This window comes from Stegodyphus dumicola, chromosome 3 (genome assembly GCF_044657685.1).
Source record: "Stegodyphus dumicola isolate Sdum_Otavi_A_Nest chromosome 3, ASM4465768v1".
NCBI classification, from domain to species: domain Eukaryota; kingdom Metazoa; phylum Arthropoda; class Arachnida; order Araneae; family Eresidae; genus Stegodyphus; species Stegodyphus dumicola.
This window is the reverse complement of record NC_140770.1, coordinates 115,861,919-115,881,911: the sequence shown is the minus strand read 5'-3', so window position 1 is coordinate 115,881,911 and position 19,993 is coordinate 115,861,919. Positions and strand designations below refer to the sequence as shown.

Below are 19,993 nucleotides of genomic sequence, written 5' to 3'. Positions count from 1 at the left end.
TTGAAGGAAGCAGAATTCCATTTTGTTCAGCTTTGAGATTCATATACTGCTGGTGCGAGGAGTTGACGTCAATTAAATTTTGTGAAAAGCAACTTGATTTATCGAATAAAATTGTTATAGATTGGAACAATTACATGCGTGAATTATGTGTCTTGGATATGGAGAATATACCAAACAAGAACGTAGTGGACCAGATTGCATTGCGGAAATTGATGAAAGTTTCTTTACTAACCGTAAAAATGGTCGAGTATTACCCGAACAGTGGGTGTTTGGTGATACATGTAGAGAAACAAAAGATTCGTTTGTTGTCACTGTTCCTAATAGAACTGGCTCTACCCTTCTTAATAAAATTATTGGAAACATTCCAGATGGTAACACAATTTAATCTGACAATTGGAAAGGTTACCAAACAAATAGAATAAAAAAAAAAGAATTCCTACATGCTAAAGTTAATCATAAATACAATTTTATTGATATTGATACGGGAGTTCATATACAAACAGTTGAGAGAATATGGGGCAGTGCTAAACGAATGAACAAGAGACATAGGGGGACAGCGAGACATCATTTAGAATCTTATTTAGCAGAGTTCATATGACGACAGCATCAAAGAAAATAGAGACTGTTTTGAATCTATGTTAAACTCTATGTCGGCCCATTTTCCACCGAAATCCGATTGACTACTTTGATTTTAAATAAAGTGTTTTAATTTATTATTTATTTGTCGCGAAAAGTTTAGGTGTAGATTGGCGGCACTTAAAAACCGCCAAATCAGCAGCTGCGGTGGCGTTAATACGTAAGTACCCATAAAATTCTTTATTCTTTATTTTAGAATTAAATTAGAAAGAATTTTCATTTTTCCTGTTGCATATTCTTGACGTCTGGCTGACAAATAGGAATTCCAGAGTTCGAATCCAAACAAAGGCATCTCTGTTTATTTCGCCTTCTTGCTCCAAATATATCCTATAAAATATTGAAATGTTTTGTTTTCCATTTCTGTGGTGAAGTAAAATGAAATTTTTGAAACTTTGCAACAAGAAGATGAAAAAAAAAAGGTACAAATATTTCCACTTACTATATCCAGAGCAATCAAGTAAGTGATGGTAGACGAAAAGCTGTGAGTGATGAAAACAACTTTTTCTAAATTATGGTCTCTGAGAAACATTTTGATATCTTCTGCCATTAAGTATGCGTCGCATTCTTCAGAGGAAGCGCTTTCGCCATGATTTCTCAAATCTAGACAATACACCTAGAATTATAAAAATTCAGTAATGAAATACTAGTGAACAAAAGGCAATTAAAAGTCACATGTTGCTTCATGTAGTTCGTAGAATATGATGCACTTAAAATCACGCGGTTTTGAAAAGGCTGAAAATAATCGCAAAGGGAATGCTTGGAACGAATCGCATAAGCTTTTTGAGCTTATCTGAGTATTATGTGAATTGATAAGCTCCTGTGATATTTTTTAAAGTAATACGTGTATGAAAATTTATATTTTTGAATAAAGATGAAAGTGAATTTATGTATAAAGGGCATAATTTTATTTTTGATAAGCTTAAAGATTGAGAAACTCATATACCTTCAAACCATTCTGAATTTTTATGTAAAACTGAAATCTATACTTATAAAACTGAAGTTAATACATAAATATCGCCTCGTTATCAATGTTTTTTAGCTTTTGAAGAAATTCCTTGGTTAGTTCTGCTCCTTGGTTCAACCGATCTTCCTTGGTTAGATTTGTTATTTTCGAAATCCAAATGTCTTTACGAGTTTTTTGAACAATTATAAAGAGATTTTTTAGCAATTCGAAAATTCTGTAAAAGGATATTGTTGCGTCTGCGCGCGCATTTCATTACTAGCATCTACACATGCGCCTTGAGTTTGTGACATGAGATTGTGAGCTAAGAGCGTGTGAGAGAATTCGTGGCTTCTAGTGGCCATGAACGATGTAAATTAATGAGAATAAAAGTGTGATATAATACAGTCCATTGTTCCCGAGTTTATAATAGTGCAGTGCGAGTGCAAAACATCTATAAGAACTATAAGAAGCAAATTTGAACGTAACATCTAGAAGGAACTATATCATTGAGTTGTACTTTGATTGCACATTTGCAGATTTTGTCCGCCAAGTAACTGCTTTCTGGTTTTCTGACCAGAACTTCACTCGAAGTTTTCTCATGGACTTAAAGTGACAGCCATTGCTCTTCCAAAGCAGTTGCAAAAGTGGCAAAGGTCTGAAGAGGACTGAGAGCAGCTATATTTCTTCCTATAGCATCCCGAACATTCTCGATAGGATTCAAGTTCGGTTATCGAGCTGGCCACTCCATACGCTGAACTGTGTGCTGCTGAAGATAATCATTCGCGATGCGAGACCTGTGCGATCTAGCGTTGTCGTCCTGTTGCAGGTAATTATCACCCATTGCTCCGGCATAATAGCGCGCGTAAGCATCAGGAATTTCATCTCCCTAGGCCTGAGCATTAACGATCCCACGTAGAAAGACATGGAGGTCTGTTGATCTACACAGAGAGATGGCTCGCCAAACACAGACACTGTCTCCTCCGTATGCATCTATTTCACGAATATTCAATAGATGGTAACAGGTTTCATGTTCTCTTCAAATCAAATAACGCATATTATCGCTTTGGAGGCTAAATCGGGACTCATCTCTACAGAGAACAGCACTCCAATGATCAGCTATTCAGTGGATATGTTGATGTGCTCGTCTCGAACATTCCCTTTTATGACGTGACGTGAGTGGCACACAAATGGCTGATCGCCTAGCGTACAGACCTCTTTCATGGAGCCTTCTACGCACAGTTTACGTTGATACCAAACTTCCAGTGGCCGCAACAAGGGAGGATCTGAGTTGAGGTTTTATTCCTTCGTGCGCATAACAGCAAATATCGGTCATCGAGGCTCGCCGCAATGGTTGGCCCAATGGCTCAGCCAAAGACTTGGCTGAGCCTCTGGGTTGCCGAAACTGTGGTTAGATATTGTTGCCAAAGTCTATAGATTTTAAGAACGTACATCTAGCTACTTCTCTCTGACTTTGTCTTCCTCTAGTCTCGCAACAGCTCTTCATTGCAGTTCTTTGGGGAAATGATGCCTGGAGGTCGTTGTTACAAATTGGCTATCCCAGAATTTTTATCTCAGTATCACAATGACATTTACAGACTTTTCCTCAAATGTGCAGTTTTATGCTCCTCGGCAGATGACGCTGCTAATTTGCATACTGCAGTTTTACTCAGCCACTCTTATTTGACTTATTCAAATTTTATAAGGATTGTTTAACGAGTTATCGCTAATTTTGCGATTTTTCCTTAACGTCTGGAAACCAAAGTGTAATGCAAGGGGCGAATGCCTATTGATTATATAAATACTGATTGATAGATATGATACCTTAGCAATAAATGGATTTTGAAATAATAGAAAGATCTTCCAAGCTCACATACATGTTCACTTACCGAAATATTAAAAAAAAATCCGTTACGATTACTTTTAAATTTCATGGTTCCATATTTCATGGTGTTTTGAATTTCATTAATGTCGTGGCTTAATAAGGTTCAGCGACAGGTGTCGAACTAAATGAGATTACATATGCATGTAGTTTTTGCATTTAGTGGTGTAGTATTTATTTATAATAGTAAATGAACGTATTTGAAAAGTAAAAAGTATATATTAAATGAAGCGTCGAAAAAGAACACCATTTTTTTAAAATGAGAAAGTAAAGGCAATTATAACATATTTTAATACATCTAATTTTTCAGGCTATAAAACGTTAAAAATACCTAACATTGATTACCTTTAATTGATTTTTTTCACTTACAATAAAGGGTGTCATTTTATGTCACTTTACATTATCTTAGTATTAAACTGAAGTATTTTTAAATTACTGTTTATTCAATTTATATTTCATACAAGTTAATAACTGTGTAGTAAATATAGTTACAAAATTTAATTCGCTGATTTGAAATCAAGGCAGGGGTTTAAAGATGATTTTTTAAAATGAAATATGACAAGTGGAACACTGGAAACCTGAAAATAACAAACCTTAATTTAACTGGCACACAAAAACGTAGCAATCTCTGCCCTACAGCCTCCTTTGCAAATAGTAAAATACTTTAAAAAAATAAAATCTGAAACCATTCAGATTTTATATCACGCCCAAAGAGGCGTTTTTTAACATTTTGGATGCTACCTTTATTTATTAAATATCATGTTCTTCGCTCTTAAACTACAAAACTCAGTTCAACAGCAAAATCGCATGAGCATATCTTTAGAATTTCCGATACATAGTCTCGCGCGCTGGAGATAATTTTTTTTTTTTTTTTTTTTTTTTTAAATTTCGTACAGTATTGCCATTGCTCGCTTTGAAATAGTTGAGTTTGTTAATCAAAAATTCGTTAAAGATTTACAAAATATGATATCATTAATAAAACAAATTTCAAATTACTAATTCGGACTTCCAGATGTTCATATTTAGTTGAAGATTACATTATCCAAAATTTTATGGCTCTAGGTACGATTGTTTTAACATAATGCGAGAAATATACATATATTTATGCAGATTCTTCATTATTTAATTTCTTTAAATATAACACAGGGCTCTAATATTTAATGGCAACAACTGGAAAAGTGAACCGGCATTTATAGTAAACCAACGCAAAATGCCAAAAGGGAATTAATAGCCCTTCTAGGCTAACGCCCTTTGGGCTAATAATAAATAAAACATCAAATTCATTTACACGTTTCTTTGAAAACATGTATGAAAATATTAATCAGCCACTTCTTTTTCTTTTTTCTTTTTTTTAAAGAAAAGTAAATATGATAATATAAATATAAGAAAAAATAAATATATTAAATATTTTAAATTATATGTTTTGAAAATTTATTTTGTGAAATATTGAAACTATTGGTTTAACTTGACACCTAAATCGGAGTATGAAGCTTTTTTTTTGTTTCTGGTTATTTATTAGCCCAAAGTAGTGTTAGATCAGAAGGGCTATTAGTCTCAAAAGCGGATTTTGCCTTGAATCACTCTAAAAGTCTGAATCACTTTTCAAACTGTTGTCATAAAATGTTATCGCCCTGTATGATATTTAAAGAAATTAAATAATGAAGGATTTGCACGAATGTATGCATGTTTTTTGCATTGTGAAAAAACAACGGTACCCAGAGCCATCGAATTTTGAATAACGTAGTCCTCCATCCGGATATGGTTTCCTGGAGGCCTGCATTTTCAACTTGGAATTTTTTTATTACGTATTTTATATTTTGTAAAACGAATTTTTGATTAATAAACTCAATGATTTCAAAGCGAGCAAAGGCAACATTGTACGGGAAAAAGCATTTTTATCTCCAGCGCGCGAGACTTTATATTTCGACCGTCTCAAACGCAACCTTTGCTGGCATTCTGCCAAAACACATAGGCTCGACCAAGAGATCGCGGATGAGGCGGTCGAACTATATCAGAAATTCTAGAGATATTTTAAAGCTATGCTAAAGATATTCTAAAGATATGCTGTTTTTAATTAGTTTATTGTGTATTTCAAATTTTATAAAACTATAGCGAAGTTTTGATTAATAAAATCAACAACTTAAAAGCGAGCAATGGCAACGCTTTACTAGAAAAAAAAAATTTATCTCCAGCGCGCTAGACTGTTTATTGAAAATTCTAAAAATAGGCTATTTAAAATATTTTTGACCAAAGGAACATTAGCCAAAATGCTCTCGAAACGTGTATGTGTAATTACATAAATAAAAAATAAAATAAAATAAATAAAAAACGCCCCTTTTGGTGTAATGTAAAATTTGAAAGCTTTCAGAATTTTTTAAAATTTACTTAAAATTTTGTATCATGCTAAGAAACTATTGATGAAGGGAAAGATAAATGTTGAAAGTAAAAGCTTTTAATTTTTAAGTAACCGAAAATTTTGCAAACGTAATCGCTCTGTTAATAGAAGCACCATGCAATTAAAGGTTGTTAGGTGTGATTAAAAATCAGATGATCAGCTATCAGACCTAAATTTTTAATTTTGCTTTTTAAATAACTGGAAAACGGAAAGTAAAATCCAAGCAATTATAAAATGCATGAAAGCATTTCACATAAATTTAATAAATTGGAACTAAGAAAGGATATTTACCTTTCGTTTTGTTTCATTGCAGATAGCTTTTGCAAGGTCTCTGTACATATATTTATTCCAAAAAAGTCCATGTAGAAGAATTATAGGATTAGCATTCTCCTGCATATCATTTGGTACATACACATCATAAGCTAATGATATGAACTCCATGGTTATCTGTAAAAAATAGGGTGTAACAACGGGAATAATATTCTGATAACATTCAAGATTTATTATGGCTTTATTTTATATCACTATATTAATTTGAATATTTATCTGAAACTCGTATTTCATAGAATGAATGTTATGTGTCTGTAGACAAAAATACGTTTCTCAATAGGAAATAGTTACCTTTTATGAAATGTAAAAATTAAAGATAATGTTATGGGACCTAAAATTAGTATTTTCATAATCTTCCTTTATACTCAGCATATAATTTAAAAATAATTCTGTTCCAGAGGCTAATTCAGATTCAAGTTCTGTTAAGTTTTCTACAAAAGTAAGCTGTAAGTATATGTAAGGTCAAAAACTGCAAGTTCTATTTCAGATTCTTCTTTAAATATTAAAATATTCTTTTTTAACATCCCAAAAATACCGGACACTAAGCAAAGCTCAGAAAATACATATCTAGTTTATAAATTAAAATAAGTATTTTTCAGAAACAATTTAAGATAACAATTTTGTTATTATAATGAGAAATTTTAAGTTGTAAATTAGATTATAGCAGAAGGATAGGAGAAATTCAAAGTCTGAAGCTGTCCCAACTGCGTCTGCTTTCAACAGTATATTTTTATGCTTTAGTTATATATGAAATCAGGACAAAGGGAATATAATTATGAATATTTAGTTACAAAATATTATTTTATGAATATTTATTTTTAAAATAGAATTTATGAATATGTATTACGTATTGCTTCAAATGATATCTGCAAAAAATATACATTTCTGACAGGAAAGATAACAAGACAGAACATATTTCATAAAATTCCGTTATGTGGTGTGTTTCAGAAGAAAGTATACTGTTACTTGAAATCATATAAAAAAAAAAGTATGTTCTCACCTGTTTACTCCATCATAAAGCATAAGAAAGACCCCTGGCTATGAAATGGTAGAAATGCAGGATAACAAGTAAATAGTAGTGAGTCATAGATCCAGAAAACTGGTAAACTGCGACATTGTTTATCTTGAATTTAATTCTGTATGGGAAAGCTCTCATTCCCCCCCTAATTTGTCATATTTTGCTTTCCTGTAAGAAAACTCATAAGGAAAAGGAACGGCTAATTACTGGTATTATAAAGCGAGAGTTGGGTTGATTGTTTGTTTTTAGCCTGTGGTACCCAGCAAAACGTTTTCGTTTAATCCAAATGATATTAATGAAAATATAAAACCTGAAAGCTTTAAGATTTTACATTACACCCAAAGGCGAGTTTATTTAACGTTTTGTGTGTTACCTTTATTTATTAAATATCATATTCTTCGCCCCTAAACCACACAAAGTTCCATTCAACAGCAATATTACGAAATATTTAAAAACTGCATATCTTTAGAATTTTCGACAGACAGTCTCGCGCGCTGGAGATAAAAGTGTTTTTTTCTGTACAGTGTTGCCATTACTCGCTTTGAAATTGTTGAGTTTGTGAATCAAAATGTCTTTAATATTTTACAAAATGTGAAATAAATAATAAAACAAATTTGAAATCCGGAATTCGGGTTTACAGGTGCCCATGTTCGGGTGGTGGATTACGTTATTCCAAATTTTATGGCTCCTAGGCGCCGTCTTTTCTTCATAGTGCGGGAAACATACATACTTTCATGTAGGCTCTTCATTATTTAATTTTTTTAAACATAATACAAATCAATGATATTTAGTGGCAACAACTTAAAGATTAGCCGTTTATCAGTGAAACGCCACAAATTGCCGTTTTGAGAATGATAGCTCTTCTGGGCTACCGCCTCTTTGGGCTAATAATAATAATAATAACGAAAGAAAGTAAGAAATTCCGAAAAAAATTCATATTTGAATGTCGCACCAGAGAGTTTGTTAAGATTTCTTTAGGCTGTCGTTGAGCTCGGAGTTTCCCAGTCAGCCCTTGGACTTCACTCCTGCGAACACAACTTTCTTCGTCTATTCAACTTTACTATTTAACTTTATTGCTCGAGATCACTTTTTTCGCTCTTAGATCCCATTAAATTCAATAGTAAAATTACAAAATGTTAGCGACATCTAAATCTGCCGAAACATTTGGTAGCAACATCCTTTTATTTCACCTTATGTCGAAAGTGATAGCAAAAAAAAAAAAAAAAAAAAAAAAAAAAAAAAACGAAGATCGAGATTAAGAGCACCCCTAGTGCTGAAAAACAATTACTGAAAAAAGCTACTAAATACATATTTTCTTTTGCTTTATTCTTTTTAGAGCATATGATAATCTTTTTATTTTGTTTTTATAGATGAACTGAATTTAAAAAAAAACCTTCTAAATTAACATATGTCTGACAAATATGGAAAGGAAATGTCAAAACTTCCCTTATCGTAGTTGCTTATGAAGTTTACATATTTTCAATTTTTAGTTTTTCCATCTGCAAACAGCCATTTTAGTTATTTAATATCTAGTTTGCATGTATATACATGTAAGATAAAAAATCTGAAAGCAAACTTCTAAATTTAATTCACTACATCCTCTTTAACTTTTTATTTCATTTGGGAACTTCATCTATCTGTCCTAAAAATAGCGCTGTAAGTCTAAATTGCATCATTCAGATTAATCATGCGATCTTATGTAACCGTTAATGCAGATGCCTCTTGACCAATCACAAAATTGCAAACCAAAACTTTTCGCTTCGCGTGCTTCCATCTTGCATAACTACGCACTTCAGCTTTTGTTCTTTACTGTGCTAAGGTGTAATTTCGCTGGCTTGCTTTCTATCTCAACAATAGCAAAAATGTAAATCTTCCGTGGAAAGGCACGACTAGAGTGCCAAGTGATTGTGGCCACAAATATCAATTGCAAATAAAAATGGAATTAAATCTGCCTCGACTTCCAAGTTCTTTAGATATCACCAAGTTAACATTACTAGAAGATTTACGCAATCAAAATTCTTCTTCAATATGGAGCAAGCATCGACACTACTCCGGCTTTTCCTTGTGCTCATATTGTTTCAGCCATTATTTACTTAATATGTTAATTGTACATATTATTACAAACAAGGAAAATACTGGAAGTACTTAATGATATTTTTAGCAGATTTTTCTAAATTAATATGTAATATTCCTCAGTACTTCGTCTATGATATAATGTCGAGGAACCTAGCGAACTAAGTAGCGAAATATCGTTGAGTTCAAGTAGTTACTACAGAGCCTCGAGAAGGATTAAAATACCCTTTTATTCACTCAAAGAAATAATAACAGATGGCCCCCTTTTCGGGCTTACAAGAAAGCCTCCACTTGGGCTTTTAAATCAGGATAAGAAAATAAAAAAAAACTAATCTAATACTAAACTAAACAGACTCAGCTGAAGCTACAACGAATACCTAACGTAGTTGGCCCTTAAATTAAAGTAGCCGGCGATTATCAACAGACACGTACAATATGGTCGAGCGTAGTAGATTCAAGAACGAAGAAGCCAGAGGCAAACGCACGCCACTAAGGACTCCTAAGCACTCTCTAAGTAAGTTCAACTTCCCTTAAATACTCCTAACTCGTTTGCATAAAACGGGATACTAACAACTCATTCTGGATGGGAAGCGAGAATAGTAAAGCATATTTAAACTTAAAATAACTTTAGAAACTCAAAGTAACCTCTGCAAATGAACTCTTAAGAAATAGGAAAAATCTATCATGATAAATGCTTTACTTTAGCTTTGTTAAAAGGTCATTCTTCAGCGAAAGTGTGTGGGTAATTTCTTATTTTAATTGTTATTCTCTGTCGCTTATGGAAATGCTCGTCGAGGTATTGCTGATAAATAAGAAAGACACATTATAGTTTTAACCAAACATTAATACATTAGAGATATAATTGTTTTTCATTCATTCATTTAAGATTTTGTTCTGAAACATCACGAATTCTTGACCTTTATCTATCTTTACCTTCATAGTCTTAAATAGATGCTATCCGCAATTCAGATATCTTTAGCTATTTCCTCCGTACAATTTAAAGCAAGTGGCTTTGTAAAAAAAGGTCTGTTTTGCTCAATAATATGGGATCTTTGAATTTATTTGTTGAAGTAACTAACTCAAAGCAGATTGACAAGTATTTAAGCTTAAAATGCCTTAATGCCTTTCAAGAACTTGACTCTCATCTAAACTAATTTCAGAAGAGCTTCCACACTTATTTCTGAACATATATTTTCCAAATCTAATATCTGAGCAATGTCAGCTGAATTTATTTTTTCTTCTGATCTGCAGCTCGTTAGGATTTCTAAAATATATTTTACGATCATTTTCATTTTATTTTCTGCAGATGAAATTAAAAGTGATGCTCAACTAAAAGTAATAATGTAAATTTAGATTTACAGTTTTTGATAGGGTGAACGCCAAGAAAAGTGTTCTTTAGAAGGGGGGAACAGCAATTTAAACTGTTTTAACTTGTTAAATACCATTATTTCTTCAACTCAAGATTAAGTGTAAATTCACATATCTAACTCTCTAGCCTTTTACTGAAACAGTAGGAACTAGTTCTCCATCGGACAGACAAACAAAGTTGACAGATGTCTTGGTTTGAACCCCCAAAGTCTTTCTGCCCTCAGGCCGAAAAATCAAGTTTAGGTGCAAAGAAAAGGCATATAGACAGAGATCAAAAGGTCTTTATCCTGTTAAACGTTGTGTGCGGTGTTGCCAGACGTTGGGTGCGGTCTGTAAAAATTATTACCGACGAGGAGGGGGTGATCGTCACCTTCAAAATGGCGGCGTAAGAAACTACTAAAAGATGCTGTCCTCTGTAAAATCTCAAAATGCGAAAACACAGCTGGCTCAAAGTTGAGGAAAAGGAAAAATACAGGTTATAAAAGATAATATACCCACTCTGTTACTCAGCTCGGTGAGCTCAGTTCTTTTTTTTTTCTTATATTTTTTCAAACTGCGCATTTTTTGCTTTAAAAATAATTGAATTATGTTGTTCTTATCTTCCGTTTAAGGTTTTTATGCCTTTAGTTGATTTGCATGCAATAGTTATTGAACTATCAACAATTTAAAAGTTGTTTAAGTTCGGCTAAGCCTAATTTTTGCTTACCATAGCAGTCATATTTGTTTACGTTTGAAACTTAGCAGAATAGTGATTTAAGTCTGTTTCTGCACCAACTTCAGTGTCTTTTTGCCGAGTGGAACCAAAAGTAAATTTTCAGTTTTGTGCTCCGAAAAATCTGCCTTGTTGCCTGCTGGCCGCTTGTTTTTGCGTAGAAACTTTAAATTTAATTGTATTTTTTTTAATTGCTATAACTGTATTTGATGTTTCATTTTTTCTATATTTTTCAAAGTTCTGATTAATGTAAACCATTTGCCTGTATTGTCTTCACCGTAGAAGAATAATTGTGACATTTCAATTGCATTTATTGATCTTTTAGTATTTAACACACCGTTATTCTTCTTCTAGAACCTTCAGGCCAATTGACAAAATTCAAATTGCATTTTTCCTGTCTCAAAAGCGCGACTTAGGATATATATATTATTTTTATATACAGCATTGTTCTAACATAGGTATTTTGACACAAAATCGACTTTTCTGAAATAACATACCAATTATTTTACATATTTCGATTCTACGATTCAAATTATGCCTAAATATCAAATTTTGTAAAATTTGTTGCGAAATTTACGGAAAAATACATAAATTTATCGTGGCATATTTTTTTTTCAGTTTGCGCCAAGAATAATTCACTTGGCGAACTTCTCACTATATGGCAACCCATTTTCCTTTCCCATTCCCTATTGTGTAGGACTGGAAAAATGTCACATCGTTCCCAACTTTTGAAATTGTGCATGAGTGGAAAAAAATCTCATCCGTCCTCCTTTCAAATAATTTTAACAAAGTGCCTAAACCACAATTGATGTTATTATCGCTTTCAACAAATATGCCAAATTTCAGAGTGCGCCAATATATAAATTCACGTAGTTCTTCGGAAATTTTGAATAAAAACCTCTAATTTTTTGCAGGTATGCTTAAAAATACATCTATTTTAAAATGATAATAAAACTTTTATATATTATAACTCAAAATGTCTTTCGAAAAATTTATAAAAATTACTTAAAAATACGTGTATACGAGCCAGTTTTCTTTAGAACGTCCTCTACGAAGGCATCCCTCCCCTTAGGCAGATAGCCCTAGTGAGCTTTGCCATAATTAAATACACCACACACCACCACCGTGACATGAAAAACGCAAGTTGAATTTCGTCAATCGACCGAGTAAGAAGGGGATATATAAAAGTGTCCCAATTTTTTTTTTTTTTTCGCAGTGTACATCTAGTTTCTGAGAATTTAGCAAATATGAAGTTAATTCTTTACGATTATATACACGAACTTTTATCACTTGCAACATAATTCGCAAAGATGACATTTTTAGGATTTTCATGGGTTTTGATATTTCTTAAAATTGTTTGACATTCTTCGTCTGTATCAGTGATGGATATAAGATCTATATGCATGATGGGATAGATCTACTGCAAACAGTCGATAAGAAAGTGTCACTCTGAACGAATATCATTAATTGAAGCAATTACCTCACCTATATAGCAAGTCTTTTTATTCAATAAAAAAATGTTTTTTTTTTTTTTTTTTTTTTGTAATACCATTGAAAATTTTAAATTATTCCTTGATTCTTACTGAACAAAATGAAGGTAACATTTGGCGAAATTTAAACTTTGCAGATATTAATTCTTTTGCAGTATTTTAAGGATGTGTAGTGCAGTTATCAAGAAGTGAGTTTCATTTCTTTCTCAACCGTTTTTCTCCATATTTTGTACATTTTCTAAAAATTACCGTATTTCATTCATGGTTTTGTATTCGCTTTTTTGTTATTGTTAACGCAGCATGGTTCTTCGGATTTCCTGTAACAACAAGAGAAATATTTTCTGTTCTTAAGTGCTTATATTTTCTGTCGACGTACGGATGGGCGTAATTGTTCCTAACTACGCCCAGTCGTAATGCTTAATTGGGCCTAAAGTTCCTCTTTTATGGTATCAGGGAATCTATCAATGTATTACCTAGAAAAAGGCGTATGTGTTTACCTTATACATATACTCAAGGAGGTAGTTGTAAAACGACTTTAAACAATCAGAGATAAATTACATTATGGAAAACTGAACAAGACATTTTTATGGGCTGTTATATCGAGACAATAATTTTACCAAGGGTTGTGCTAATGCGATATACTAATTTATGTTTTAATAGTCTATTATTGGGTAAAACTTCGAATTAGTTTGACTCGGAAAAATTTCCTCGTTATATTCTTGATTTAATAAAAGCAATTACATCTTCTTTCAGGTGTGAATTGTACTAATAATAATAACAACAACAATAAAAATATATCTTTTTTAAAAGGATCTGTTTCGAAAGTTCGTAAATCCTATTTTCATAAAGATAACTTATTATCTGTTTTAATTAAATATCGAATGTATAAATCGTAATATAAAAGGGCACTTGCTTAAAACATATGAGAATCTTTCATCCATTAGCATCTCTTTTAGGTATTCTTGCATGCGTTACTTGGTTCAACAGTAATTTATTTGCACTGGTTTGGGGCACATACATTTGCAAGGGCAAGAGTTTGGGAACATGTTGGAAGATAAGCAAATGGAATTTTCAAATAAAGTTTTCACCAGTGACAATACTTTGCTATTTGAAATTCAGGAGTGCGACACAGGATCGATGCTACAGTAGGGTTGACAGCTTCTCTACCAGCACGGAATCGATATAGCAACTCAAAAATCGGTTTCAGTTTAAGCGCCATATATATTGACGCGAGCGTACGGGTTCGTAACAAATTGATTATACACAGGTCCGATTATAGATTAATAAAATTTATTTTGATCAAAAGAAATATGTAATGTCTGATACCGCCCTCCCTCTGGTATTCGAGAGAAAAAGTTGAAGCCGCAGGGAAGAGTCAGTTAGGGTTTGGACAGCGTCGGAGGTGACTGCACGATTATCGCAGGCGTGTACTCTCCAATTGACTTTAATTAATGTTAATCTTATGTAAATATTTTGTAATATAATTAATACCTCTTATATATATATATATATATATATATATATATATATAATGTGTGAGAAGAAAGAAGTCCCATTATTGAATTAACACCACGGATGACAGCAAACTAAAGAACCTTTCAAAATCAATCATCACAAAATATTTCAGAGCTCTGGAATTTTCTACAGAAATATTCCTACAAGTGTTCACAGTATCGCACAGTATAATCAGTAGTTACACTTCAAACTACTAAGAATATTAAACAAAACGCAAAGCAAAGCGCATCTAAAGAGAAATCTAATCTGATCTCACATTGAACTAACAACACGCAACTATAGCAAAAATAACTAACTGACTGAAAGCAGATGCTCTTTCTCCTGCCTTATATAATTTTAAACTGGCCGTCGAGATATTTCTAGTATTTTCTACTTCTCGAAATTACTGGAAAGCAATATGAGGGTTGAATTATCAAAATGATCAATTACATTTATTCGATTACAATACTTATTACGGTGATACTAGGACCGGATCAACATATCGTCAAATGGTCGCCAAATTTGGAGACAAAATAAGTCATCAAACCGTTGTCAGCTTGGTGATATCTCCTCAAATTACCAAGATACGCATTTACTCAATGTTAAATGCACTTGCCCCTGTATTCTGACTTTTCCGGCATAGCTTTCTCTTAAAATTTAATCACACAGAAAAATACAATTTCTCATATAATTGCACTAAAATTATCTATCTATATACAAAATTCGTAGCAATATGTATGGGGGCGTTCATCAGTGTGGGCATTTATTATTGCGGCTTTTGTCAGGGCGGACTTTTTTTCCCTGTGTATTTGTCGTTTGGGCAATCATGACTGTATGGTTTTTTCTGGGGCCTTTTAACCATGGGGACTTTCGTCCAATTGGCTTTTATCTGATATGTCTCTTATATGTCGGTGTCAACTCAAAGAAACTCGATCGTAAGATTATGATGACTCTATGCGGAGACAAATGGGAATTAATTCTTATAACCACTTTTATAGCTTTATCGAATTTCTAACTTAATCGCATTGGTAATTTATGTCGATCGTATGACGATATCAGTTCTCCTTCGTGAAATCTAGGCTACGTCGATCTTATGCAGGGTTTTTTCTACGCAGTATTAATCATATGCATGTGAGTCTACAACTGTAGCGTAGAGTGGAGCGAAAATATATTTTTTTAAAATAATCATATTGAGCCATTGTATGATTTCAAATAGACTAGAACACATTGTGTTCAAATTTCAGCCCAAAATAATGACATCTTGAGGTTCCACACCTCAATTGAATATCTGCACTGACTTTTTGACGGTTTTATGCTTTTTTTCCTGAACTGCTTTGTTAAAAATGCCATTATTCACGCGAAAATATGCTACTAGATGATAGAATGGGTTCCAATCTGATTATTGGTTCTAGATTGGGGTAAGCAATCACTATTAATTTCTTATAATTATGAAGTTTAACGGAAGGTATATGAAATGCTTTGCATTTAGCACAAGAAAAATTAATAATTTAGTACTGAAACTTTTGTTTAATGGAGGCAAATGAGAAATCAGATTTTGCCTTTAAGCAAGATTTTCATCTATAGTGCCGAAACACATTTCTAAAATTATCTGTTTTAAACTCCTTGTCAAATTAAAAGTTATTGAGAGAATTTAAACACAAAGCAATATATAGCATTAGTTATCATATTTGCCAATTGATTAATTTCAAAGTATTGGAAAATCAAATTTAAATGAAATTTAAAATCAAATATAAGGTAATTTAAAAATGATGTGAAAATAATATCTTCAGTTTTGCAACAAATCTTTCTTTAATATGACGTATTTCTTTTATATCATGTAATTCTTTACCTCTGACAGAAATACAAATCTCTCACCTTAATTGCATAGGATTTACCAAACTGCTGATTAAGGCATGCAATTGCTCTGAAGATGCACTTTTCGAATTCTGAGAGTTTGGCTGCTTAGAGCATCTCACACATATTCAATCAGGTTCAAAGTTTGGTCATTCGAGTGTATCTTCAGTTTCCAAGTGTTCTGATTTCAGAAATGTTTCATGTTGATTGGCATTGTCATCCAGGAAAACCTCTGCGCCAACAGCAGCCCTAAATAGCCTTACATTGGATTCCAAGATCAAATTATTCTGTGACCGATTGCAGAGCCTCCATCAAAAATCTGCAGCATGGTACGGCCATTTCTGATTACCATGAAATCACATTAACCATGAAACCACTTCCGTAGAAACAGGGTCTTTCATGAACAAGGAAAGGCAACTCGCTTGCTCTGCTGTTGCCTGGGTCAAAACCTTATTTGTATATTTCATGCGTTATACTTCTCTCAAATCTCCATTTTACCCCCAGTTGCAGATAGTTAATGTAAATATTCATATCAGATTTTAACGAGAAGGGAAGTTGCAATCACGAGGCCTTCCATCTTCCTAGAAACCCCAGTTATTAACTAATTTTTAAAAATTAGTAAACATTCGCTGTTTCTTAAGATGAAAGGCTGCCAAAAGTTCGGGTGAGATGAGCCTCTTATTTCCATAATCCGCCATTGTCTGTAACATCCATAGGTACTTTAAATCGTGGATTATTGTAAAATTATTTATATTTTTACTATTTACTGTGTCTATTTACGCTATCCTCCACTACAAGGAGAGGGGCGTTAGTAATATACGTAGAGAATTTATAAGTAGAAACGGACAAGAATAAAAATTAAAGTTAGTCAAAAGACTGGCATAGATTTTGAATAAAACTCTGTCAGTTTCAAGAGAGATCTGCCTTCTTCAAAAACAAAAAGATTTGTGCAAAATTTCTGCAAAATCTAAGGTTGACTTAACAGAAGAATTTGAAATGTTTTATTGCCGTTTTTCACTTCTAGTTAACGTTTCTATATTAACGAGAGGTTCCTTTAAAATTCAAATTTACTGTAAAATAAAGAAGCTGCAATTTATTTTGAATATTCAACAAGCATAAAAATTAAATAATCTGAATGTTGTATATTAGTGCTGCCATCTGTCGATGTAATTTTTAACTACAAATAAATTCGGTATGAGCTTCTATGGAATACAAACGACGAAGGGGGGAGGGAAGAAGAGTACATTAGCAAATACAGAAATTTACTTTTTGATTTAAGAAGTTGCACGGAAGGGAAATGTATTCTCCAGTTGTTAATTGCACTATTAAGACTGAATTTCTTTCGCACTAAGTGAAACATTTATAGTGTAGTTCATGTCAGGAGATTTTTAAATTAAAGCATCTACATTTAAAATTAAACTTTAAGCTGACGTGGATTTTGAACAAAACTGCACTTAGTTTAAAATATTGTGCTGTTCTACGTTACATATATAAGAATATATTGTGCCAGAAAATTATGCAAATTAAAAGTGCGCAAAAGAGAGTTTAATAGTAAGTACAGGCTAACTGCAATTAAGCGTCGTGGAGTAAAAGGCCTCCGTGAGAACCAGCATTAATCTGTGAAAAGAAACAGTATTTGTCGGAAACTGCAAGTATTCCCGTTTGCCGTTCGAGGTTACTAAGTGCCCGTTATAGAGATGCACATGTTTTACTTAAAACGATTTGAATTTTGTAAAAGTCAGAAGACAAGAAGTCACTTAAACGTATGAAAGTACTTTCAAGAAGTAATCGACCTTTAATTTCTTCATTTACACTTTAGTTGTAACCCATCAATCAGGAAAGGACATACATAATTTTCTAACTTTTAAATCTGTACTTGTGTGTAAATTGACCATAGTGACTAACAGTTTATAAGTAACACTAAGTGAATTACTCTAAATGCCACAATAGGTCGAGAGATTTAAGTAGACATGAGAGAAAACGACGTTACAAGAGACAGCACAAGCAGTGCCTTGTGTGGCGGGGCATTGTCTGTTGAGAAGGGCTTGGATTTACTATGATTAGAATGGTAACAAAACTAGTTTCAGTATGTCATCATGCTGCCATGAGGTTTGTTTGGAGAGCTGACAAGGATGTCTGGCTTTCTTAGGGCATTATTCCCAAGCAGTTTTGCCCACCAGAGCGGTAACGTGGCTGAACACTGGTAGTTCGATTCGAGGTTCGAATCCCGTGAACGGGCTGGCTGCACAAGCGTTTTCGTGGTGTTCCCATGCGTAACGTGCATACGAGCGAGTTTCCATCAGAAAGTCCTCCACGAAGGCATCCCATCCCTCCCTTTAGCAAGATAGTCCTCGGGGCTTTGCCGTAATCACATAAACCAAACCCAAGCAGTTTCTCCTAATGTGGAAGATATGTGGCGTTGATACAGGAAAGGCGGATTTCATGAGCTGACTGGTTTATCTTCAGACAAACTGGAAGGTTATACCAATTCAAAGCATGTGAAAGAGAGTCTCAAAGCAAGTTAGGCCAAAGAATGCACAAATAATAGCATCTAAGGCCAGCATATTGTTAAAAAAATCTTATAACAATCTGAACACAATTATATAGGATATACAGTACTAGAATAGTGCCTATGATTCTTAAGATTCCTTGGTATTCGATAACGTGGTCTTCTAAAACGCACTGTCCTTTCCCAAAACTGCTTTTTAGCGGCCTGAATGGACACATCCTTAATTGCAGGTAATGTCATATAAATAAAGATGATGGGAAGTGCATTTTCTGCAAGCCATATTATGAAGCCGTATCATACTTGATGCGGCTTCATAATATGGCTTCATGATACGGCTTCATAATAATTTCATGAAAGGCAAAATTTAGCACAAACAGCTAGATTTTGCCTTTCATGAAATATTTGTTGCTAAAGTCTTTTACGAGAACGCTTTAACTCATATGATCAATAATAAGACTATGTACCAATATGCCTTCCTCCAAAATTTCAGTAGTTCTTCCAATATTTTACCGAGCATCCTTTCCAATACTGCTTCATTCAATCTCACTCATCTGTTGTTACTGTGCATAATTTGACTTCGAAATATCTCCACACTCTGTTAGAAATCCATACTACCTTTAATCACGATGGCACCTCAAGCTTTAATTTTCCCAAATCTTCCTTACTTACAATCTTCCTTCTATGGGTTACAGCGAATTGCTGTTATGAATTGTTGTGGAGTTTTAATCATCTGGCCTATTCTGCTGTTAAATATTTTCTTGCTGACCTTTTTTCGATCTAAATACCTTTCTTGAGGTATGCTTTTATAATTTTTTTAAAAATTAAATTTGCGTTATATCTGATACCAAAGTCTGTAAGTAGCTGAATGCCCCCCCCCATTCATGATGTTTAAACTGTTAAGATTACGGACAATTTTTAACTTCTGAAACTAATGAAGTTTTGATTTTAAATATTTAATAACTTTCTTAAAATACTATTATCCGCTTTTAGTTTAAATAGGAGACTAGCGACATAGTGATATTAAACTCATGAAATCAGTTTAAACTGTTTTTCGAAATTTTCAATAATATTATGTCATAAGCGAATTAAGTTTTATCTTTTGTGAACACTAATGAACAACATTTTTGTAAAGCAACTACTAATTTTGTGCAGAAATTTCATAAAAAATTTCGTTTCTTTGAAGATTTTCCATTTAAGATTATGTTCAGGCCTCCTTACGATAATTACAGATGACTGAAATTGTTTCCGTAGCGTAGAGACTGTCTATCTTGAAATATTTACACATCTCATTG

The 19,993-nt window shown here is 33.1% G+C and overlaps 1 protein-coding gene across 5 annotated transcripts in view; it reads right to left on the bottom strand.

Annotated features, from left to right (window-relative positions):
- LOC118187202 (uncharacterized) overlaps positions 1–19,993 on the bottom strand; it is a 129,297-nt gene that overhangs the window by 50,806 nt on the left and 58,498 nt on the right. For 4 of the 5 annotated variants that reach the window (XM_035357395.2, XM_035357402.2, XM_085813212.1 and 1 more), the window contains exons 2-3: positions 6,145–6,300; positions 1,076–1,249 (exon numbers count right to left, since the gene is read on the bottom strand). In XM_035357395.2, coding sequence (XP_035213286.1) covers positions 1,076–1,249; positions 6,145–6,294 — 324 coding nt within the window. In that variant the 5' untranslated portion in view covers positions 6,295–6,300. Of the gene's footprint in view, positions 1–1,075; positions 1,250–6,144; positions 6,301–7,183; positions 7,335–19,993 lie in introns of those variants that run through there. The other variant, XM_035357393.2, reaches the window with a different exon arrangement.